The 25,871-nt window shown below is 43.5% G+C and overlaps 1 protein-coding gene across 7 annotated transcripts in view; it reads right to left on the bottom strand.

Moving 5' to 3' along the window:
* Positions 1 to 19,078, bottom strand: part of cicb (capicua transcriptional repressor b) — a 46,992-nt gene extending 27,914 nt beyond the window's left edge. For 4 of the 7 annotated variants that reach the window (XM_030749317.1, XM_030749318.1, XM_030749321.1 and 1 more), the window contains exons 1-2: positions 18,988 to 19,078; positions 694 to 4,647 (exon numbers count right to left, since the gene is read on the bottom strand). In XM_030749317.1, the coding sequence (XP_030605177.1) occupies positions 694 to 4,647; positions 18,988 to 19,063 (4,030 nt within the window). In that variant the 5' untranslated portion in view covers positions 19,064 to 19,078. Of the gene's footprint in view, positions 1 to 693; positions 4,648 to 11,341; positions 11,658 to 12,727; positions 12,813 to 18,987 lie in introns of those variants that run through there. The other 3 variants (XM_030749323.1, XM_030749322.1, XM_030749324.1) reach the window with 3 other exon arrangements.
* Between the last annotated feature and the right edge of the window lie 6,793 nt (positions 19,079 to 25,871).

Below are 25,871 nucleotides of genomic sequence, written 5' to 3'. Positions count from 1 at the left end.
GGTTCAAGGCCAGTAAACAAAACATACAGAGCTGACGGTGTGTGTCAGTAACTGATGGTACAGAATCACACAGATAACAAAGAATACCCTTTAACAATTGGAGGCAATTAAAATAAAAAAAACTTAATTTTATGGAGAATTTAATTGAAAATGTGTAATTAAATTTATACTAAATGGTGTTCATTATTCATTAAGAGTCCCTCATCCTTTTTAATCACAACACTAATGTTAAAATTAAAAAAACTACCCGGGCTGTTACGTAAAATAAAATCAGAGGATAATATTTTCTTAATTTTGCTACTGTAAATACAAAAGAAGAATTTTATGAATCATGTTGGAATAAAGTTTGATTCAAGTCAAAGCATACACTGCTGTTTAAAAAAAACAAAAAAACCCAGCAGTGTATGCTTTAAGAGAAAATCCATGCTCTTAACTTTTGAATTTGGAAATATGTAGACTATAAAAACATGTCTTCATTGTCACTGAGTAATAATCTATAAAAATATATTTTTATGATTGGCTTGAATTGTTAAATTATACTATAAACATACTTATTCTATGTAGCTCCTTTTTCTCCTATTGTTGAGTCTAAGTCACATGTTGCAGTTTACATCTCTACCTTCTGAAAAGTTTCTCTCGTTTCCCTTAGACCTCACATACAAAATACACCCACACATTTGCACCAATCCTCACCTGTGCCTGGACGTCCCATGATGATGTCCTTTCGTGGGACGGGGTGAAGACTTTCCGCTGGCAGGATCAGGGGCAGCAGAGCAGTAGGGGAGGGGTGACAGGGAACTGGCTGCTGGACCTCACCACCAAACCCCGTGCCCCTGTTCTCCTCTTGTTCCCCACAGCTGTCCGTACTACTTGGAGCGGGAGCTGTGAGGGTTGTGCTGACGGTAACTGACAGGGCCTGCAGGGGATTAGCGGTGGTGTCAGCGGTGGGCAGGGAGGATGGTGTCGGGGACACGAGCACCAGAGTTTGGGCCGGGCTGCGTAAAAGGACGGTGCCATTGGGTACTGTGGCTGCAGCAGCATTAATTGGGACGGGAACCTGGAGTCCAGAAACTGGCTGAGGAGTAAGGTGGGTTTGGGTGATGTCTTTAGATGAAGTGCTTTCCTTCCCTCCCTCGTTTCCACCGCCACCTCCTCCTCCTCCTCTTCCCAAGGGACACTCTGTAAATTTTGCCAGTGGGACTTCGGGATTCCTTACAATGACAGGAGAGTCCCGCAAGGCCTGTTGGGAAACAGGGACCACACGACGAGGCCCTCCATCGGTAGTGAGAGGAGAAGGAGGAGTTGGGGACACCAGAAGAGGAGGAGGGGAGACAGCAGTGGAGGATGGGGGCCTGCTGGAGGAGGGAGTGGTCACTCCTCTGGGTCGGGAGAAGGTGGGGGTGTGTGTGTGGGAATGTGAAACTGGCGTTTGGGGGGACAACACTCTAAAAGAGTTGTTATGATCTCCCGGCTCCAGCTCTGTTTTGGGTGTGTAATCGTGGTGATGTGAGGGCAGGGGTGGTGGAGGAGGTGCATCCGGCTTTCGCTTGCTGGGGCTCATGGGGACTGTAAAAGTGAGGTTATTGTGGAAGGTGGGCTGGACGCCTGAAGTGTGTCTCTCCCTTTCTCCTCCTCCAGCTGGGGTTGATGTCTTATTGCCCCCTCCCCCTCCTCCCCCTGTGCCACTGGGCTGCCTGTGCCTCCGATGTTGTAGGACCGGGGAGGCAGTAATTGGGGAGAAGTTGGCCGGCCTGAAACCGAACAGTGGAGAGGGTGAGGGAGAGGGGGCAGGGGAAAAGGGTGACTGGTTGGAGATGGGAGAAAAGGAGGGGGTGCCAGAGCGGGAGCTCCCTAATGACACAAGCATGGTGGCAGCCTCACACTCATCAAAGTCAAACCGTGACGACAGGTCATGAGGGAGGAGGGAAGGGAGGACCAATCGGGGTCTGGAGTCTCCTCTGCTGCTGGCCTCACTGCTCTCTCTGGATGTGTCGTCCCACTCAAACTCACTGCTTGCTCTTCCCCGCAGGTCAGAAGGGGTGACTGTCCCTGAGCTGCTGCCTCCTCCTCCTCCTCCCCTCTCTCCACCTGCAGCCTCCATCTCTTTGGTCCTCATGGACAAGTGTCTGGAGCAGTATCCTCGGCGCTGAGACTCCTTCATGCAACCCTCTCTGGAGCACAGCCTCCTCCACTGCTTACCGTTGAACTTCTTACGGATACCATTAGGCGTGCAAACAACATCGCCCTTTTTGTATTTCTGCTGAGCCAATGAAAGGGGAGTCCTGGAGCGTGAGGAAGTAGAGGAGGACCCCCCACCAGAAGTGGGAGTAGGTGTCTGTGTGGGAGTGGTTTTGGATGGAGGTAGGTTTAAAGTGGCGTTGTTCATTTCAGACCCCAGTAAGGCAGGAGATGGGATTGGCTGAGGACTAGCTACAGTAGAAAGGTGTGGGGGTCCCAAGCTCCTCACCACAGAGAGGTGGGGGGAAGAGGGAGGGTAGCCGCTGGACTTGGAGAGGATGTTGCTGTGCTGAGAGGTCGCAGGATTTGGTTTATGACCAACAGTGTGGCCCATGTTAAAACGAGATACCTCAACATCTTCTTCTGGTGTGTTTGGCTGTTTCTGTCTTTCTTGGTCAGAGTAATTATCTCCGCATCCGTGACCTGTGCTGGTAACCACACTAGAAGTCACAGTGGAGGAATGGGTGGGTGGATGTACGTTTCCATAGTTATGCCCTCCTATAACTCCGTCATGCGAAAAACCATGACCAATCCTTCCTCCACCTCCCAGTACCCCCATTCCAATACTGAGCTGGCAAACTTCTCTCTCGACCTCCATCTCCTCCCGCCGCTGCCTCTCTTCCCTTTCCCTCTCCCGCTCTCTCTCCTTTGCTCTCCCACCATCTAAATGTGAGACCTCCCAAGGAGGGGTGAGTAATCTCAGGCTCTGTCGGGACACCCACACAGCCTGGCTGTTTGCATTCCTTTTCTCTTTCTCTTCTATCGCCCCTCCACCTGGAGTTTCTTTTTCTTCCCTCAGCAGCACCTGGTAAGGAAATGAGACACCAGGGTGGGGGTCCACCTCAGTAACAATCCCCTCTCTGTACAGCAGAGGATCCCCTTCCTCTCCACCAAACGGCACACACACTTGGGTCCCAACAGCTACAGGTGTCATGCCGGGTGGGGGGGCATCCAAAATAAAATCCACAGTGCTCTCAGTTCCTGACAACGTCATTATGCTTCCACCATGAAAAGGGTATTTTACAAGGGTCTCCTCTCCTTGAAGCTGGACTTCGACAGCACCCACACTCACCCTACGCACCACCCCTGGTCTAAACACATGTGATGGGGGGCATGAACGTCCACCATTTGCAGCCTCAATACCATTCGCAACACAGCGAGCCAGAACTCTCTGGTTCTTCATACCTTTGGCCAGAGCTTCGGCTAGTCCCTCGGACAGATTGGGCTCTTTAGGGTGCGAGTTATGGAGAGGAGCTGGGATGTGGTAGTTCTTCTGATGAAGACCTGGTCCTGGTGCTTCCATCACATCCAGGTCAGCTGAGTGCTCACTAGCTGTGTCGGTGGAGGAGGAGCGCACTGAGTTAGGGGCCCCCTCCGACTCATGTTCCCCAGACTGGGACTCTCCTTCCTGGGAATCTGCTGTCCTGAGGGTTCGATCCTCCATGGAGACAAAATGATTTACTTCTATAGCTTTAATGTCCACAGTTAGCACTGATGGTTGATTACCTGAGCAACTGTTACTTCTGCTATTACTGCTATTGATAAAACTATTATGGCTCCCAGCACAACTGTTGCTAGTCATATTAATACCACTTGTAGTGTTACTATTAGTGCTTTTATTAATGCTATTACTAACATTGTTACTAGTCTTGAAATGGTTATTGGGAGTATTAACATTATCACTAACTTTGCTGTTGATATTGCAGTAACTGTTATGCACGAGAGCAGGGCTAGAGGTAGGAATGGCAGATGTAGCACTTGCATTGCTAGCAAAGTGCTCATATGTGTATTTTTTCTTGGGTACACGAGCCTTAAATGTGGCTGTTTTCCTACTAGAAACTGAGCCTAAACTGGGGCTGTGACTGGTGGCTATAGCGGGTGTAGCTGTGGTGAGTGGCGCAGGGGCAGAGGTAGGAGATGCTACAGAATCGGTGGGCATAGTACTGTTTCCATTTGCGCTCCCTATCTTCTCTTTCTCTGTCTTTTCTTCAGTTTGCTTTCCATCCTTCTCAGCTGATTCCACAGGTTTACTCAGTTCAGTAGGCTCCTCCCTCGTGGGGGTATTGCTGTTTGTGATTGGTTCTTTGTCAGAGTTGGCGGCTGTGGGTAGGCTGTGTTTGCGTTTGGAGGGTGTGTTTTGTGTGGTTTTGACAAGAGTCTCCCTCTTGACTCTTTTGGGGTCCTTTTCTTGGGGAGGCTGAGAGCCCCCTCGCCTCCTCCCCCCTCTGCCTCTAGTTAACGGGGGAGAACGCCCTCTGTGTTTCTTTAATGGCCTCATCTTTTCTTCACTGCTCACAAAGTCTTGCAGATTGTGCGGCGTTTTCCTTTTTTTTTCTACTTCTAAGGCACTCCTTGTCCTCCGCCACTTTTTCTTTTCCCCTATTCTTTCTGTTCCCTCTGTATTGGAGTCTGAAAAGGAAGAGGGAGATGCAGAAGACAGGTGGTCATTTATTATATTCATAACCAAAAAGTGTTGAGAACAAAAATGATGTCATAACTAGGAGTATGGTGGATATCATGTTGACTCAGTATCTGAAGTCTGTTCGCCCTCCATGCCTGCCTGATTCAGGATAAAATACATATAAGGACAAAAGTACTGGGGCGTACTTCTTAATCTTAATCTGAATTAGATGTTTTCAGTCCCATTGCCACAGGTGCGTAAAATCAATCACCTAGCCATTCCTTTACAATCTGCCTTTACAAACATTTGTAAAAGGGTCGCTTGGAAAAGCTCACTGAATTCAAATGGGGTACTGTGACTGGTTGCCACTTTTGCAACAAGTCCGTTCATTAAATTCCTTCCTCCTAGATTTCCAACATCAACTGTAAGTGGTATTATTGCAAAGTGGAAGCATTTAGGAACCACAGCAACTCAGCCACAGAGTGGCAGACCACATAAAGTTACAGAGCGAGGCCGGCGAGTACTGAGGCCCAGAGTGCGTAAAAGTCGCCAAAACTCTGCTGACTCAGTTACTGCAAAGGTTACAAAAAAATCAAGAAGTGCACGACCAGCCGAAATAACACCACTGTGATGTCACTTTTGTCATCCGGCGCTGTTTGTGAGGACAAGAACAGCAAGCCCCAATGGATCCTAATGTGTAGGTGGCCCAGTACTTTTGTCCATAAAGTGTACACGTCTCTGAGCGCTTGCTTTTAAGTAAAAATTTTAGGGATGTGCTGACTACTGAAATTGTACCAGTGTTTATGATAACAATTTGGCTGGTAGCCGATAAAAATATTTTTTTGTCTGCGTATTTTGTTCTTGTTATTTAATCCCTCACAAAAGAAACAAAGGCATCTTAATTATAAATAAATACCTGCTTATGGTCACAGTATCTTTGAACATTTATTCAACACAAAACAGACGTGATGAGTGATGTCACTGACACAAAACCGGCCACTGACATCGGTAAATGTCATCTTGTTGCCAATACAGCGATACTGTTATTTACAGACGACATGTCACCACATCCCTGAAGAGTTTGCATACTCAGAACACAAAACATGCATTACAACATTATAAACAATATTTCAAAAATGATGAAAATAAAGAACGTGGTGTTTCTTGTTGTAAATATCAATATTCTCCTGTATAATAATCAAAGCACTCCAGGGAAGTCTCTTTAAAATGCTTTTATTCTCACAGGATGGTCATATTTAACCTAAAAATATGACCATCCTATGAAGAATATCTCATACAAAAACAATTTGAATGCTACTCAATAATTCTTTTTCATTCTTCTCAAGACCTTTTCATAGTTAGCTTAATAGTAAATGATACAAAGTAATTTACACTGTGATAATTATGATTGATCACTGCCTTGGTAATCCTGGTCAAGCATGTCTGAGAGTTACGTTTAGTCTGGTGAGTTCTGCGTGAGCGGGATTTAAAATAAAAGGTCAGCAAAGAAAGAAAGAAAGAAAGAAAAAGAGTCTTTAATGAGGCCTGCATCTCTTCAATTTTAAATGCATACACAAACACGCTCGAGTCGCACACAGGTCTCTGCTGTACTCCCTCGAGCTACTTCAACATGCGATGGGGCAGCTTTCTGAAGACAAGCATTACAGACTTGATGTCATGTGATCAACTTGGGAACGAGCATTTTTTTTTTTTTTTTTTGACTCCCATCAGGAGCCACGAAGCTCGCAGTGGCCTGGGTGAGGTCACCCAACAACATGAGAGAGAGAGAAAGAGGTTGCAGAATGTTGCTGTTAGGATGTTTGCTCAGATACGCTGTTCTTGTAGACTCACTGGGAATTTCCACTGTCATTCTAGCACTCACTGGCCCTCTCTCTCTCTCTCTTTCTTTCTCGACGTCTCAGTCTTTCACAGTCGTCTTTTGTCAATGTCACACTGATACTCACACACGCGCGTGCGCGCGCACACATTTGTACAAAAAGACAATTTAATTGGAATAATCTGCCATGGCAAGATACGCCCAAAATGAGAGAAATTAAAAGGCTGGCACAGGATCAGGCACACTCACTGATGCAAGATTACAGGCTAAATACAATGGCACGCACAGTCACACACACTCACACACTCGTACGCAGACATGTGCATATGTGCTCCTCTCGATAGAGCTCAGCAACTCACCAACATGACCGAATGCCTGAATTCCTACAAATACAGATGCAAACTTACACACACATTCAGGCTTTAAGTGCTAGACGCTGGAAAAGTTTGTCACACACACACACACACACACACACACACACACACACACACACACACACACACACACACACACACACACACACACACACACACACACACACACATAAGGTGACCTTTGTTATTAACTATTTGTTTGCCAGAAGAAACAACACCCAGTATGATACACCAGTTCCACTTCCTGCAGCACAGAAAAGCATCTCTTCCTGAATGACTAATAAACAACTCAAGTCTTTCACACACTCATCACTGACTCTGCCTTTGGACCTCTGCCCTCAACACAAAACATTATTTATTGTGCATGCTTTCATTTCCATTACTCCATGTTCTCATTATTTTGTTGCATACTGATAGACGCAAAATAATCAGATCTTGATTATTTCCACAGTAAATCCTGATACCGATGATGGCCATTTCACTGCAAGAGCGCCACGTGTGAAGGTTAACACATGGACTGAAACTGCGAGGCTTCCTGCAGATGCATATTGAATACATCACTCTATTTATATCCGTGCATGCTGTATTTGCCACCATCTACAAAACTCCTACTAAGTGCATGTAAAAGAAGATGAGTACTGTTTAATTCAGCTTAAATGAAATGTTTTCAAACTTCTGCTTTTCAGAGTAAAAGTAGCTTGATCTTTGAGAGCGTCAAAGGGAAATAAATGCACCTTATTAATCAAAAATACTGTGCACTACACACCAGCAACAAAACCTAATAAAAAAAAAAAAAGAGGTATAAGGAAACATACATTATTCGCTCACTAATTACTAAAAAGCTCTCTGTAGTTTTATATTTTTCATCTATAAAATGTTCATCCCAGACAAAGAAGAACTGCAAGAATGTTCCTTCTTCAAGTCCCAGGCCAAGTACTCCTTCATTAGACCAGACGCTGAGGCCTGGACTGGGAATGCTGGTCCTGTACAGTTATGGTGGAGTACTGGAAAAGACAAGAAGGAGTCAGGGCCAAATGGCTGACTGACTGGTTGGGTAAATGACTCGAGAGGATCTGATCTTAGCTCAGAAAAATGCATTTGGTCATGCTAATGACCTCCTAAAATGCTTTAGGCTTTGGCTGATAAGACAGTGGCAGGCATGTGTGTGTATTCACGCTCTGTAACTTGTAAGGGACTCTACAGCGCAGCAGATTATGTGCAGAAGAGAGGAGTTTCAACATAAGACCTCAGAGTCGCGTATTTAGTGCAAGTTTGCAATGGGTGTATTTATTTAGCACTGGACTGAAAGCAACTTTTTAACTCTTATTTTCCTTTTAAGTCTCATTTTGAATTTCCAGATGACACAAAAATGTTGCTAAACATAACAGATATGTTGAACTATAATTTTATTTGTGAAAGTGTATACATTTACTCACTATGCATCTATAATTTCTGTGTTGCCATATAAAAAAGTGAAAAAGAACTGTAACATTTCACCCATCCTAATTCCTCGCTGAAAGATCAAAAGCATCTCACGCACGCACACACACACACACACACACACACACACACACACACACACACACACACACACACACACACACACACACACACACACACGGCGTACTCGGTGTGCACCCCTAAACTGAAAATAATGGCAGACCTTTAACTCTTGGTGTTTATTATATATAATCCACGATGCCAAAAACAAGTCCATAAACTCAGAACATCCTCTCCTGGGTGTTGCTTTACAGTTTAAATTGTTAATCCAAAAATTAGGACCAAAAATACAATGCTGAATCTAAGTGAAACGGAAAAAGGCTCAGTCATAATTTAGGTAATTCAAGAGGTCTCCACCTTCCAGCATTAGAGCAGGTCAATAGCAGAATATACGCTGGTTTAATCTAAAGCTGCTGTAAATCAACATCTCCACGGTGCTGGACTGGACTCCACTTTAAACTGCAAAAAGCTGCTGTTTCTCCCAATAAACACACAGGAGCTCACAATGCAACCCTTCTCCTCCTCCTCCAAACTTTACACACACACTAAACGCTCTCTCAGGAATTCACCGTGCAGTCATGCATACCCCGTTAAAATCTCCCATGGACCTATATATATATTGTGACACATTCACACAGTCATTGTGTCGTATAAGCACTCATCCACACTCACGTATGAAAGAGAAAAAACAATAATAATAAATTTAAAAAAAAGAATTTTAAGATTAAAATTGCAACTGAGTGCCCATCACACACTCTCTCTCTCACACACACACACACACACACACACACACACACACACACACACACACAGACGAGGCATGTGTCTACATCACCTCAGTGTCAACACTACAAAATAAAATTAGTTGTACAGTGTTTATTACTGGGATATACAACCTTAATAAACATCTGCCTTGATGCCAGCTTATTTCAGTAAGTCATAGAGAATTTAGCCTATGCCCCACCGCAACATGCCACGGGATGTGTGTGTGTGTGTGTGTGTGTGCGTGTGTGCATGCGGGTGTGTGATAGGGGCATTTGAGCTACTTATATTACACAAGATGTCAGAGCTTATACAGCTGTGTCCAGGTTAAGTCCATCTTGTTCAGCACTGCATTTGCACCATATGTCAGTACTAGTGTACGTAGTTACCAGGCACGCACACACACACACACACACACTGCAGCTCATCCCTCTCCTAAAAGCATTTTATGGGTGTCTGTGCGGGCGCAGGGGCTGCAGTGATGGGGACAGACACGGGAGAAGGAGGAACGTGCAATGGTGATAGCGAAGCGTGCCGTGGCCCTCGTACACTTCAGTGTGGCAGGGCGGCTTTGCCCTTAACTGGGTCACCAGGGAACACACACTCACATGAAACAGCACCAAAAAAACATAAAGAGAAATTTAGAAAGAAGAAGAAGAGGAAGATGATGCTCTCTGCTGCTACGCACACTCATGCTGTGGTTTGTGAGCTCATGAGTGAGTGGGAAGTGATTTAACAGACAACATGACACAGAAAGAAAAACATGTTGTTAGGGTATTTTAGGTGTGTGTGTATGTTACAGACACATCCATTGTGAGGTAGTATGAATACTGGCAGCTGTTTAATGGATGACACATCTGACTAATAAAGGAGAAACAAGGAGGGCTGAAATTTGTGCATCCTGGCCCGTATTGATCAGGAAGGTTGGAGCATAGATCAGAGGCGACTGTTCCTGTTTGGGACCAAATGGCAGAACTGCCAATGCCACATCAATGGCCAACTGCTCAACAAGCTATACACCATAAGGACCACACAAGTGCAACAATAAAAAGGAAATCTGCACTTAAAATGTCAAAAAGGCATTAAATTCCTGCCACTGGAAAAAATACCTAAAGATAAACATGACAACTATTAAAAACTGCCTAGACAGAGATGTCAAGGTTGCATCGACACTGACTGCGGATTGCAGTACAAAAAAAGTGGAGTGCTGGCGAGGGAAAAGCCGAGAAATCACGGTATGCATTTTTCCTTCCTTCTTTCTTTTTTTTTTTTTTTTTTGCGCTGATCTCAGAGTACTACGAGAGGCGCTACACAATGTCAAAGGAGTATTATGACTCGAGACAGTCAGGCGGTCTGCCGTGCTGCACGGTCCTCGGTAACGAACATAAACAACCGGTTTCAAGTGACGCTTTATTGTCCCCTGTAGACGGGCCCAATTCTTCCCTATACAGCGATGTTTGGCATGCAAATACTCACTACAACGCCTGGAGTGCACGTAACCTCTCCGGGGGAGGCTTCCTCTAATGGTGCCAGTCACTTTAATTAAAAAAATAAATAAACTTGGGGGGTGAGGGGGGGGGAAAGCAGGATCTTTTTCGTGTTGGTGTTTCGCTCTAGTAAGCAGCTCAGTAACGTTAGTAGTAGTGGTGGTTGTAGTAGTCGTAGTACGCAACGGTAGCGGCTACAGCACCCAAATAATGACACCGTGAGTCAGACCACAGGAAAACTGGGTGTAATTCGCTCTGTTATCCGTCTCCTCCTAAAGTGCGCTTTCTTTAAACACCGAACGAGCCTGTTAGTAAACATTTGAGCTGCAGTGCTGCAAATAGGTCGGTTGTTTTTCTCTCGCTCTCTCTCTCTCTCTCTTTTTTTTTTTACTACGCTAGCGCCGCTTCACGCAAAACTCGCAAACTAAGGTCAAGGAAAAGTACTCCACACTAAACTCACCGTTTTAACGCAGCTAAAACGGAGCTGAAATGTTCCGTGGGTGTCCGTGGGACTGCGGTAAAAACATTTCAGAAAGTTTTTAGGCTGTTACACCTCCCACCCCTCCCCTTTCTCTCGATACTTCCTCGCGTTGTCACTCCATTTCTTCACACGGTAGCGGAACAACCGACCGACCGACCGTTGGCAGTTGGCTGTCGCGTCATGGTAACTCGCAGCTCCTGAAAATGGAAAATTTAAGTCAGTTTAGCTTCACTGCCGTGTGGCAACTTAGTTTCAACTCACCCAAACAGAGCTTTTCCCCCGTGGCCAGAGAAAGATTTATGGTCTTATTTTGCAGATCAGGAGGCTCGCGTAACTCGTGGTAACATCCCTTGGCTGTCGGCAGTGGCGGCTGTGCGGACTGGACTCACTCTTTACTTTTCCTCCGCAAAACATGTCTTTCCCCCACAGAAACTCAAACAAGGATATAAAAAACTATCGCTCTTCTTTTCCACTACAGTCACAAAATGGTGAATGAACCACTAACAGCTGGGCTAGCCGACCAATGAGAGGTCGCTGACAGGTACAGTAGCCAATCAGCATCGACGCCAGCGATCAGAGGGCGTGGCGGTCTGTCAAAGTCCGCTTGACGGACTGGGGGATCCAGCCAATGGTGGAGTGGATGCTGAGCCAGACCGGTGTCCTGTCCCAAACTTTACAGTATCCAATGAGAGCTTTGGGAACCATAGGAACAGCATGTGGGCGGGCCTAGGGGATGGACCAAATGACCCAGAGCCAATAGAAAGGCACAAATGCCCCCTCCCCTTCTGAAAAGGAGTATGTTTACCATAATTGACAGCACAAGTGCCATCCCCGAGCAGACGGTGATAATGCATCAACCGTTTCTGCTTGTCCACAAATAGTGTGGTGCAGCGGGATAGAAGCGCCTCAGCGCGGCTGTAATCCTGCTGTCCGTCCCACATCCGTTTTCTTTTTTTTTGTTGTTGTTGTTGTCATTACTGCGCACAAAGAGTGAAAACACTAGCGCACATAAAACCAGTGCGCTGTTTTCAAAAGTTAGTTTAGGAGGTGCTCAAACGTCTGTGTGGCGCAGCCGACGCAAACCGCTCTCCCTTTCTCTCACCCTCTCCCCTTTTCTCTCAGCAACAGACGCTCACTTTCAGCGTTCTCAGCCAATCACCGCGCGGTTTCTGACGTCGGCAACCTCTCGGCCCCGCCCACTACTATGGAAGTGAACGGGACCAGTCCCGGCTGACGTCACTTCACCGGCAGGCGATTGGACAGGTCCGCGCTGTCTCGGGGCCAATGGGCGCGCGCGGCGGTGAAGTCATCACGAGTGTTGCCACCAGCTGGACTGTGGAGGCGTGGCCTGGCGTAAACTCGGCTAACCCCGCGTTTGCAACTTTGCAGGCAGTGGTGGTGGTGGTGATGATGGTGATGGTGGCGGTGGTGGAGATGAACCTGTGCGCTGAACACTGAAAGAGTTTGAGATGATGGCAGTGCGATCACTCTGAAGCATGCCGCATGCACTGTGACCTTTGACCTCTGCACAGAGGACGCCAAATGCGGCTGCTTTGCAAAAGATGTAGTGGAATAATAGTAAACATTACATAATCATCTGCTCTGCGTGTGTGTGTGTGTGTGTGTCTAGTAGAAGACCAGACTCACGCTGAGGCAGACGACCCGGCGCGAGCGCGCAGGAGCAGCGCCCCCTGCTGGTGCATGCTGGTCCCACAGGCCAGCTCAGCGATGAGGGGAGATGCGAGGACCTAAAAACAGAAGAAAGTTCTGATTGGCTCAGCAGAGCTATATGCTTTGCATGAGTATGCCTACTCGTGCGTGTATGCGTGCGTGCTTGCGTGCGCGCGCATAAGAAGACTGAAGAGTAGGGGGAGCTATTGATTGAATGTTGGTGTAGACTGACATCTAGTGGCCACAGTCTAGCACTGCAAGTGATGAGCTCGGTCTAATTATTATTATGATGATTATTATTATTATCAGGAGTGGCAGTAGTAGAAGTATCAACATTTTCTTATCTGCTTACCTAATTTAGTACTGCAGGCCCTACTTGACCCAATACTACCCCAGTACATGCTGCTCAGGTCACCAGTCCATCACTGGGCTACCACAGGATCATTTTAGTCAAATTGCATTTTAACTTAACCTTGAGTTCTTGAACAGCTTTTCTTAAATGCTTCCATGTTAGCAAGACTGACACAGTCCCAATAAATCCAGATAAGTAAAATCACTACTCCAAAACTGACTTTTATTAAGTTTTTTAGTGATCTTTTTTTTAAAACTTGTTTTGTCTTCTATAGCACTGATTTTATTTTATTTTTGTAGAAAAAAAATTTCACCCTACTTTTTGGGAGCTGTTGAAATATCAATCAACAAATTTGTCCCCTCGCTCCCACAAGAAATTGGTTCCTACTATTCAGGGCTTTCAAAACATGACCCCAGACCCTGCTCCAACACACCTGATTCAAATGCTGCAGCTGCCTGATAATAAAGTGTTTTGAGTAGGGAAGTACCTAAAAACATAAAACAAGCAGTCCCAAGGATGAGCGTTTGGAAGCACATTTAGAAGTGCACACTAAGAAATCAATCAAATGACAAAGCTTCTCCTTTGCAACTTTTATATGTATATATTTTTATACTATTATTATTTTGTTTATGTCCTCATCATCTCCTTCTGGCCTCCATTGCAGGGGATCTTTGGCAGCCAGATCTGCTACTAAAAACCTGTAGAGATGAAAGATCTTATACTGGGTTCCCAAAGCAGCAAAATCACAGTTTATTCTGGATTTTTAGCTCAATAATGATATTTAAAACTAAAGAAAAGTATACATATGTTTACATAAATGCACAAGATTTGAAATTTTGTTTATATTTGGTTTTCAAAGAATCATTTAGTGTAAGAAAAACTAACAGTGAAGCTGTCTTTAAATGACCTCAGATATTTCAAGCTGTAGGTAGAGGGTAACTTGTTTTATACTGAGGAGCATTTAAAGTACTACTTTATAATGATAATAATTTTTGGCTGCCCCAAAAGAGGTTTAGGCCAGCATCAAAAGGAAAATCACCAGCTCCAATACGGCAAAAGAGAAGACTGAGAATAAAAATAAAAGCTAATGATATTGACTATCGTGGCCTTGTCAGAGCCTTTTATCAGGTCAATAAAAAGAGGAGGGTGAAAGTGTGGTCAGTCATCCACCCAAAAGCCCATTCTGAGCCTGGAAAAAGCACTGTATATGAATTAATAGAGAGGAAGGCAAGATAAATAAGAGGAGGGCAGTGCAGACTGGAAACACAGAAGCTTTTAAGCTGACTGCACTCCAATAACACAAAGGTAAAAAATTTTTCCAGCCAGGCATGTGCACCACAGATGTCTATATGTGGACCTAGACTGCTGATGTACTTCAAGGCTCTGCTAGTTATAAAAGCAATGATGTTCAGAGGTTCAAGTTTTAAAACCTGCTGAGCACTTAACTCTTAAACAATGAGGTATAAAGCTTCTAAAGCACACATCTGCACACGCCAGTCTTACATACAGTTCGTCTGGAGCGACCCTGTAAAAATGATAATGGATCGAGCAGGCCACAAAGTCAGACGAACTCACTTCACATCTGCTTATGGCTAAGCCGACACCCTTCTACAACACCAGGTTGTAAATTTCATAAAGATGTACAGTTGCTGCACTCTGCAACTGACCTCCACTTTCACCACTCCTTTCATGCTGTTTCTGCATGCTTTGATGCTTTGTGTTGTGCCAGGGTCTTGCTTTGGGTGTCCCCACTTCTGACTTTACATGTACAGTTTTTTTTTTAAAGATTATGCCTTTGTATGATTTTTGCCTTTGTTTAAATCAAAATGAAATCTAAAAATGGGCAAGTATATATAAAAATGCCTGTGCAATAAGTCCAGTCATGGACTTATTGCAGAGTCAGTTGCTACAGGCCTCCAAGCTTCACGTGGCCTTCAGATCAGCTCAAGAACAGCGTGTAGAGAGCTTCATGGAATGGGTTTCAATGGCTGAGCAGCTGCATCCAAGCCTTACATCACCAAGCACAATGCAAAGCGTTGCATGCCGTGGTGTAAAACACACCATCACTGGACTCTGACCGCACTGTGCCAAGTGTAATGTTTGGTGGAGGGGGGGGGGGGGTATTTTTCAGGAGTTGGGCTCGGCCCCTTAGTTCCAGTGAAAGGAACTCTTAATGCTTCAGCATACAAGACATTTTGGACAGTTTTGTGCTCTCAACTTTGTGGCAACAGTTTGGGGATGGCCCCTTCCTGTTCCAACGTGACTGCACACCAGTGCACAAAGCAGGACCATAAAGACATGGATGAGCAAGTTTGGTGTGGAGGAACTTGACCGGCCTGCACAGAGTCCTGACCTCAACCTGACAGAACACCTTTGGGTCAGGTGTGCGTTAACACAAAGCCAAGGAGGAAAGACATTAGCAAAGATCTTAGAGAAGCAACTGTTGCTGCTCATCAATCTGGGAAGGGTTATAAGACCATTTCCAAACAATTTCAGGTCCATCATTCTACAGTAAGAAAGATTATTCACAAGTGGAAAACAGTGAAAACTACAAAAAAAAGAAAACCTCCAAGCGCTACATCTCAGAGTCTACAGGTCTCAGTTAGCATGTTAGATGTCAAAGTTCATGAAGGCACAACTGGGTCATGCAACAGGACAATGATCCCAAGCACAGCAGCAACTCTACAACAGAATGGCTGAAAAAAAAAAGAATCAAAAGGTCAAAGTCCAGACCTCAACCTGATTGAAATGCTGTGGTAAAAACATTAAGAGAGCTGTGCATAAACACCCACAAACCTCAGTGAACTGAAGAAACAAAAAGAAGAGTGGGCCAAAATTCCTCCACAATGATGTGACAGGCTGATAAAGTCATCCAGAAAATTATTAAGTTATTGCAGCTACATGTGGTTCTACAAGCTACTGAATCAAGAGGTGCACTTAGTTTTTCACACACTGCTTTGGCTCTTTGTTAGGTAAATAATGACCCGGTGTAATACGCCATGTGTTGTTGTTCATCTGCGGTTGGATTTACCTAATTTAAAGACCTGGTAAGGACTAGATTTTTTTAAATTTTCTGTTAAAAGCATTTCCACTCGGGTGTCCCAAACAGATGGAACCAAACTTGGCAACCTGGTGGATGTTAAAAAGGAAGAAAGGTCAGAAAAAAAAAAAAAACAAACTGTCAAGTTGACGTCAAGTTATTATTTTGTATTCTGTTTTTAGATACACTTATTTCTGTCTGATTATTACTTGCCACTTTGTTAGCAGGTCCCCCTGGTGCTTAACACCTCTTCTCCATAGGAGCCTGACCTCTGACCCTCACCCTTAACCCTCTCCCCGTGCGCTCATCACTTGGCTGTCAGTCAAACACCACAGAGTCTCCTCTTCTGCTGGGCTCTACTGTCAGACCAGCCAAAGGTAGAGCAAGCAGCAGGGGAAACACAGGGAGGGAAGAAAGAAGGGAAATAAAGTGGAAAATTTCTCTAGTAAGCAACAATTTGATGTACAAGTTGTGTTTATAAAATATTTTTGCCCAAAACAGCAACTGAATTGGAGTCAACTAGTCCCACGTTGTCGGTAAAACAACACTAAACACAAAGTCAGACCCACATCAGGCAAGTATCTTGCCTCAGGGTTTAAAAGCAAGACACTCATATTAGCATAACCTCTGACCTCTGACCCTCACCTTGACCTTTCACCCACACATTCCTGCCCCATCAAACTCAGGACAGGAGATAAAAATAGAAAACCAAAAGGTTAAAAGACTCTCAAACAAGCAGCTTTGAAGTCACCAGGACAGCATGCTGCAGTCAAACTAACAATAAAACTCAGATTCTGATGGTTTGGAGCAGATTTATTCTGTCATGAAGTTAGACAGCCTGCTTCATCTGACAGCCGGACAATCGCCAGAGTGTTTGAGTCTCTGCAACAGCACAAGCCGAGACACCAGAAGACAGTTTAGGATTATTAGCCATGTTAGCAGCATGTCTCCATTGATGACAATCTAGTCAGTCCAGTGACAAACGGTTTCTTTTCTACTCTTGGCTCTGTATGATGTGAAAGAGAAGGATTCCCCTTATATGGTCATCTCAGGTACATGGCTCCACCCCACCCACCTGTTCTTCAGACCTTTTGTTTGTGAGGCTCAGCCAGTCACAAGAAATTTGTCTCAAAGTGAGTTTGGGCTTAAAGGGAGAGGAGTTAAAACAGCTTATATCAAACAGGATGAACTGAAGGGCTGCATAGAGTCCCAGTGTAAGATAAATATGGATTATTCTGAACTATGAATCATGCAAAGCTAGCCTATTTGAGTCCAAGAAGGAAAATATAGAACTGGAAAGAACACAGCAAGCACCCTTTAAAGATAGACATGAAGTTTTGTAGGCAATTCATGGTCATCAGAGGATGAATCCTGCTGACATTGTGGTTCCCACATGTTTGTTTTTTTAAAGTGAAGCACCAGCAACAGGTCAGCAAAATGTCTTATCATATACTGCATTGATTCTCAAATTGGAACCCCAGGTGTCTGCAAAATAATTGCTATAAATCATAAAACAGTGCTCACAATGCTGTGACCAAACACATTATTGTGATATTGTTACTTCTTTGTATCTCAGCTGAATAGAAACTAAATAGAGTACATAGGTGTTCTTTAGCTCTGTTATAATTTTTTCAGAGCTTTCTGCCAGTGATTTGAAAAAAGGAGCAACAAGTCAATTCATTTAATGATGGTGTCACATTTGGAGCGTGCAAAAATGGGGATCCAAACGCAGAGGCAAAACACAGTCTGAAAACCCAAGAAAAACAAAACCCCAAATCACAGAGAATGACACAGGAAAGTACACATGCCAGCAGACAACAGTACAACACAGCAAAGAGCAATAGAAAGACACGGTAACTCATACAAGCACACACTGACGGCTCCCGGGGGGGCAGCTGGGTGGGACAGGTGAAGACAATCAGACAATCAAGGGAGGTGAAAGTCTAACTAATCTAGCTGAAAATCTAGACATACAAAGAACCAATCCAAAAGATAAAAAACTTGAATGGCAGAATAAGAAGGAACCAAATAATAACTGGAAATCAGTAACAACAAGAACTTCCTGAAAGCCAATTTTAGCCTGGTAACTTTAATTGTGTGGGTTTATTAAGACTACAAAAGTCTTGCTAACGTTTTAGGATGGCTTTGAAAAGTACAACATTAAAGCATGAAGGTGTGTTTCCTCCACTGAAATCAAAATGAAACAAAACTGTGAGGCAGCGCTAAGCCGAAATTTTGGGTTATTATCTTAAAATTTCAAATTTTTGAGATAATTACCTGAAATTTTCACTTACAGACAGCGTTTTTTAAATGTAGTCTTTTAGAGACATTCTGTAGTATTTTTTTTTAGTTGTTTTTAGTTACTTACAAGGGCAGTTTTTACTTTTATTTCAGTTAACTAAAATGTTTTCTAACACATTGTCTCAGCTTTTAGTTTAGTTTTTGTTGAATTTTGTTGATTTTTCTTCAGATCCTTTTTTTTTTTTTTGATAAAATGTCTCCAGGTCTACTGGATGGATGGACTGCAACCTTTTGATTAACTTAATGCTCAATTAACTTTCCTCTAGTAATGTCATTACAAAAAATATGATGGATCCACCTCAGCAAAGCCCTAAAAACAACAAATTAATCAAAGTAATACTTTTAACTAAATTTCAATGCAGTGTTTGTCATCATCTGAGCTGGTGCATGTCAGCCAGCAGGATTTAAGCTAATTTAAATGTTGATATAGCATCTAGATGGATATTTTTTTTTTCAAAGTAGCCCTTAAACCTGTTTTAATTCAATGTGTAGCTCTTTACTTACTTTCTTGAAGCCATGCTTCCCACTCTGGTTCAGACCTACCTTCAAACCTGCTGACCCTCCTGACCCCTGAGCTCCATTTGTTTTTGGTGCTAATTAGCACGTTAGCATTTAACATGCTAACCTGAGATGGCTAACACTGTTCACTCATAAATTGGTTAACCCTTTCATGCATAGTGGTCACTACAGTGGACGGCTGTTCAAAGCTGCTCTCTTGTTTATGCCTGTGTTTTGTTGTTATAGTTGCATATCAGTCAACACAGTGGATGCTTGTGCATCATCCCATACACTGCTACTGATTGGCCAGTCATGGGGAGTTGTTTTTATACATTTTTATTTGTTATTTGAATGTAATTAACAGAATCAGGATTAGTCAATATTAGCAGTAGTGACAGTCGGTCTGAAGATGCAATATTATTTTCTGTTACTGGTGTGTTAAATACATACTTCTCTGGTTGAAAAGTCAAATGCATGGTGTCCAGCTGAGTGGACATATTTGTAACTCCATGAAAAATAGGTTCATAAACAAAATTTTAATTGCATTTTTTTTTTTTTTTGCCTAAAGAGAAATAAAAACATTCAGATAATAAAAAATCTTGACTGAGGTTCTCATAATTCATGCATGTTATTAGCAATAACTCTGATAACATGCTAGATAAAGTAATTATATATTAAAAACATCTATCAGCGTGTTATTTAAACTCTCTTAATAGTCTTATTTACACTTTTCACAGTACTGTAGGTAACAAACACTCAGGGGGTCAAAGTGGACCAGGTGTGCTGGCACCTTTAGATAGACAGCAGTTAAATCTGATAGGCAGATTAATGCACGTTACCATTGAATGAGTTAGTTTTACACGTGCTGCAGTGACGGCATGGAGAAACGTGCTCAGTAACAAGAAAATAATGACATCGCACTGCCTGCTTGCACCCTCAGTACATGAGTTTTTCTCCTCATCCCTGTGATGCTTCATGATGAAAATGGAAAGTTGCGGTAGGGAACTTAGCTCAGCATCTAAGCTAGCTACAGAAGAGGAGCGAGCACGAACTTTGTTAAACGGCAGTTAAATTCAAATGCAACTTTTTCCAGCAACTTACACAAGTATCAGCAAACACACAAACTGTTTCTGCGCAGGTTGTCACACAATGTTTCTGTAAACTAAAGGTACAACCGCTGCATTTCACAGGGAGAGGGAACCCCTTCCCCACAAAAACATTAATGTGCCACACTCAGAGATGGAAAAAGAAGTAATAAAGAGGACAGGAGAGGAAGATGAGAGATTATTTTCAGAGGCTGCTCAGCATGTGCCATTTGCTAACCTGGAAATTTAAATCTCACAGTCCTAATTCACATCAAGGCTTTTTAATCAGATGTTGGCTGTATACACCATGTGTTGCTGAAGTTATGCTTCTGTGAAATGTCTTACAAAGCAAATTGAAGAATACACATTTTGGGTTATTCAAACTTTGCATGAAAGTACAGCAGACATACTAAGCAGTTCAGTGCAATTTGGTGCAGACTCTGTTGGTTAGTTTGCAGCACTGTGGTGAAGTTTGCAGTCGTGCACTATGTCACACTGGTGCAGAGCAGACATGGTGTTCATGGTCAGTGTGAGGTTACATCAAGGGTAGCAGACATCAATTTATATTTGAGGGGATGATGCTGGTTAGACTCACTCATTGAATTCACTCATTGAACCATTTAAAACAGCTTCATAGAGTCTGTGGGTTGAAAAATCAGCCACACAGCTCATGAAACATGTGCTTGTATTTTATTAAATTCAGCTGGCTAAATCCACAAAGAGCAGTGAGTATCAGCACAGTAACAGCACCGGTCAGCTGATCACAGCCTCACAGAACAAGTTGTTATGTGGCATATTTCTAAGTGATTCTTTTCCCAGCGCTGGCACTGCTACACCCGATCTTAGGCTTCCCCCCCAAGTCACTTTTTTTTTCTTTTTAAAGCCTGTCTTGTCTGACAGCTTTTGCAATCAGAATTATGATCTGAATGCACTTTTTGCACCAAACATATTTGCTTTTCTAAGATGAGCTCTATAGATTCTCTACAGGCTCCTCTTGTTAGTGTTTTTTTTTTTTTATTCATTTGTGTTATTGTTCACATAAGTGTGAACATATTATGGCAATGCCAGAGCTGAAAGACAGGGGAAAAGCAAGAAAGAAAAAAGAAAAAGGGGAATAAAATAGGAAAAAAAAGATAAAAATAAGAGGACAGAGCACAAGTAGAAAAACACAAAGGTCCCCCAACTGCTGCACCTGTAAAACAAGAAGAAAAAACACACACACAAAAAACAAACAGCACCTGAAAAGACCCCCCCACTCCAGCCAACACCGCAGACACCCTTTAATGAGTCACTTTAATGACATCGGACATTTGCTGGGCTTGTTTTTACCATCTTAGTACGCCCTTTTTATTCAGTTTGTTTTACTTTATTGAATGTTTGAGCTATTTTAGTTATTACTTAATTACTTATAGAGGACGCGTGTGTATTTTATTCACCTTACATATCAGTACATATCAGGACATCATAAAATAAAATCACTGAGTCCTTACCAGATCTTAAAATGATGTAAATATAGTCTCAGATAAACAACAACACCAGGTCACTCTTTATTTAACAAATAGACAAAATGCAGAAGCAGTGTGTGAAAAACTAAGTATACCCCGTGATTCAGTAGCCTATAGTACAACTTTCAGCACCAATAATTTGAAGTAGTCATTTTCAGTATAACTTTATTAGTGTCTCACAACGTTGTGGTGGGATTTTGGCCCACTACAGTGTTGCTTCAGTTTATTGAGGATTGTGGGTGTTTGTTTATGCACAGCTCTCTTAGTGTTTCTGCCACAGCATTTCAGTCGGGTCGAGGTCTGGACTTTAGGCCATTCAAACACCTTGATTCTTTTCTTTTTCAGCCATTCTGTCGTACATTTGCTGCACTCTGCAATACTTTGGTATACAGAGGAGCTCATGGTCGAGTCAATGACTGCAAGGTGGGCACGTTTTATAGCTGCAGAACGAGCCCACATCGTCACCCCTCCACCACTGTGTTTGTGTTTGACGAGATTCTGTGTTTGGTTTTCTCCAAATGATTTTCCTGAACTTCCTGAAATTTTAGTACATTTTGGACTCTGTTTCTTTTGGATTATTTCCACGGCCTTTCATTAAAAGTATACTTCCAGTTTTCATGTGTCCAAGTCTGCATTTGGGGTCCACATCCACACTCATCACTATCATCAATCTTGCCTCATTGTAAGACCTGCTGAGGACCAGACTGTAAGTTACTCGGGTTCCAGGGTTTTTCTGCTTTATTTTTACCGCCAAACTGAGAAGTTCATATCTCAGCAACCATGCTGAAACACTTCTGGAGACTTGTGTTACTTTGAAAGATTATCTAAATTGATTAGTCATTGCCGGGCAGCACGGTGGCGCAGTGGTTAGCACTGCTGCCTCACAGTTAGAATACCATCTGGAAGGCCTGGGTTCGATTCCACCTTGGCCCAGGCCTCTCCCTCTCTCTGTGTGGAGTTTGCATGTTCTCCCCGTGCTTGCGTGGGTTTCCTCCGGGTACTCCGGTTTCCTCCCACATTCCAAAGACATGCACTTACTGGGGTTAGGTTAATTGGCTATTCTAAATTGCCCATAGGTGTGAATGAGAGCATGAATGTGAGTGTGAAAGGTTGTCTGTCACTCCGTGTTGGCCCTGCAACAGGCTGGCGACCTGTTCAGGGTGTACCCCGCCTCTCGCCCTATGACAGCTGGGATAGGCTCCAGCCCCCCCGCGACCCTTAACAGGATGTGCGGAAGCGAATGGATGGATGGATTAGTCATTGCTTGGATATAAAAACTGCATGAGCAGTCAAATCTGATTAAAAAAAAAAAGAAGATTAAGTGTTTGCTTACTTTGGCCTAAAACAAGGATTTAAAAAGCTTTTTTTTACTCTAACATGATCTGCTGCAGAAATCTCCCAGATTTCAGTTCAGGAATCTTTGAGATCCACGTTTCTGCCTCTCTTGTAATGTTCCTGGCTTTACTAAAGGATTCTTACATAAGGGGGCCAGAGCCTTTGAATAGATTTGTACAACACATTTGTGTGCCCTTCACTTTGGGCCTTCAGGATGGCAGTGCTCTTTGTGTATGGAGTGTCAGGAGAGGACAGGTTTGCTCCTGTAGCTTACAGGAGGAGGCGGCTCATGATGTCTAATAATATCTGATAAACGCTGCACTCGGACTCTGTGAGGTTAAGGATTTAGGGAGGTCACGGCAGTTCACAGTGGCATTAAACCCCAAGATAAAACCAGCTTGAGTTAAAGGATGTCGCAGCGAAAGTAATGTATAACAGTCTTATTCTCTTAACGGCCAATGTATGCTGATGTGATTTGCTCTATGACCCCTGAAAATGACTACAAAAGACACAGAGAGCATATCAGAGTGTTATTAAAGTCTGACAGAAGGTTGGTATCCATACGAGCTGGAATATGGTGAACAGTAGGCCTTTGTGCTCACTGCATTCTTGTTCACGGTAACTTTACACCGCTCAGCTGTTCCTCAGGGCTCACATCACATCCCGGAGCTGAAGACAGGACTCTCGTGGAGAGGCGTCCTTGGACGCACAGATTCCTCCCTGCATTAGAGAAAAGGTGAGGAAGACAAGACCAGCCGTGTGCATTCAGTACTCCAACAATAACCTCAGCATTTTTAACCTTTGCGTGAAAGTCTCCTCACGAGCTGCCCGGTGGATCAAAACAGCAGCTAACTTGCTGCAACTGTGGCTCAAAGCCACAGTTTGTCCCGCACCCAGAACATTTATCGAGGTTTTAAGTTTAGCATGCACTGCTTATTTTTTTCAGTTTGGATGTGTGTGAAAATGTGAATTTAAAAAAAGTTATGTAACTGCCATCTGGTTACCTCAACTAAAGACTTTTAGGGTTTGTCCAAAACTTAGAAGTGATTTAGTTTTGGAGCTGGTTACCACGCTCACATTGTTCAGGTCTATTATGCAGTGATGTAACAAGAAGAGTTAACTAAAAGAGTTAACTAAAATAAAACTGAGAAAATTTAGCCCATTCTTTAGGCAGAACTAATAATTGATGTGTTATATTCACCAAGATGGTTTATAAAAGTTAAAGCAGCCTGAACAGAGATAAGGCAGACTAATCAAGACACAAACTAATTAATAATGCCTGTTAAATGTGTTCACCTCAACACAAATGATTAGGATGTGCATTTTAGTATTCCAACAACAGGGGGAGACATTCAATCTGAAATGACCAAACACAGAGCGCAAAGTTCTGTCTTGGAGGTGAATAAAAGCATAGGTTCAAGTCTGTTTTATGAAGTCCATTCTCTCCTCTCACCAAGAGAAACTTTGCATTGGTTTCTCTTTCGGGGTCAAATAGGTTAAACAGCAGAACTGGCGGGAAAGGAAGCTGAAAAAGAAAATTCAAGCAACAAGAGCTTCAAACAAAACCACATCAATGTGCGCTCACACATGTCTGCGTATCATCACTGTGAAAATGCTTCGTTCCTGTGCGGTGCAGCTTTTCTCTGTATGGTGAAGGATGTGGTGAACTTACTAGCAGGCCTCCGTATGTTTAGTTACCGTACCGTAATTCTGTCAGGATGCGACGGTCATGTGTGTGCATTGACAAAAGGCTTCTTGTTGTGCAGAGTGTGCATAATGCAGAGGCTGTGGTTATATGCGGAGCAAGGAGCTGGCTCTGCACAGGTTTCCGCGAAAGCAGGCGCTCAGAGGAAGCGAAGACAGAGGGATGTGGCACAGGTGAGCGAGCACATTGGTTCCTGTGGTGTCTGTCTCTTTCTCTCTTTCTCTTCTGCTGTGGATTGAGCACCTGGATGGCTGTTGTGTCAACAATGGAGGCCAGGAATACACACACACACACACACACCTGCCGGGACCCTCATCAAGGTTACATAACTCACATGTCACACAGTGACATACTTCTGTGAGGCGCAGATGCTTCTGTGGCAGTCACCTTTTTAAAGCAGCAGTTGTTTTTTAGTTGGTTCGTGGCCCTTAAATGAAGCAGCGTTTTTGTGACCCGCCCTCCCAGGCTGAATACATCTTATTCACACTTCAGCTTGAAGTGATTTCCTTTTCTAAATCTGTGCTGACTTAATAACTCAGGCCAGCAGCTGTAAAACTGAAGATTAGAAAAAGTTAGCAGTTCTTCTTTTTCCAGTCCCACTATTTATCTTAACATTCACTCACAAACACGAGCCTCACCCTCACAAACCCTTTATTAGGTATGACTGTTCAACTGCTAGTTAATACAAATGTCTGATCAGCCAATCACATGACAGCACTTCAGTGCATTTAGGTTTGTAGATATGGTGACGATGACCTGCTGAGCATCAGAATAAGGAGGAACATGGCATGGTTGTTGGAGTGAGACGGGCTGGTCTGAGTGTTTCAGACTCCAGACTCTGCACAGAATGGTCTGAAAATGAGAAAATACCCAGTGAGCGGCGGTCGCAAAACTCAAATCATCTCAAACTGGTTTCTTGAGCATGACAATGAGTTCACTGTACTCAAATGACCTCCACAGTCACCAGATCTCAGTTCAACAGAGCGCCTTTGAGATGCGGTGGAACAGGAGATTCGCATCATGGATGTGCAGCTAACAAATCTGCAGCAACTGTGCGATGCTATCATGTCAATATGGACCAAAATCTGTGAGAAATGTTTCCAGCACCTTGTTGAATCTGTGCCATGTAGAATTAAGTTCTGAATGCAAAATGGGGTCCAAACCCAGTACTGGCAATATGTACCTAATAAAGTGTCCCATCCCGTGAGTATACATTATACAGGTTTATTAGGGAGAAACCGTTTGAAAGAAAAAAGGGCAACATTTATTTTAAAAAATGTGAACCCTGGAGAAGTGACA

Source organism: Archocentrus centrarchus, chromosome 16, assembly GCF_007364275.1.
Source record: "Archocentrus centrarchus isolate MPI-CPG fArcCen1 chromosome 16, fArcCen1, whole genome shotgun sequence".
Classification (NCBI taxonomy): domain Eukaryota; kingdom Metazoa; phylum Chordata; class Actinopteri; order Cichliformes; family Cichlidae; genus Archocentrus; species Archocentrus centrarchus.
This window is presented reverse-complemented; position numbering and strand designations above follow the sequence as displayed.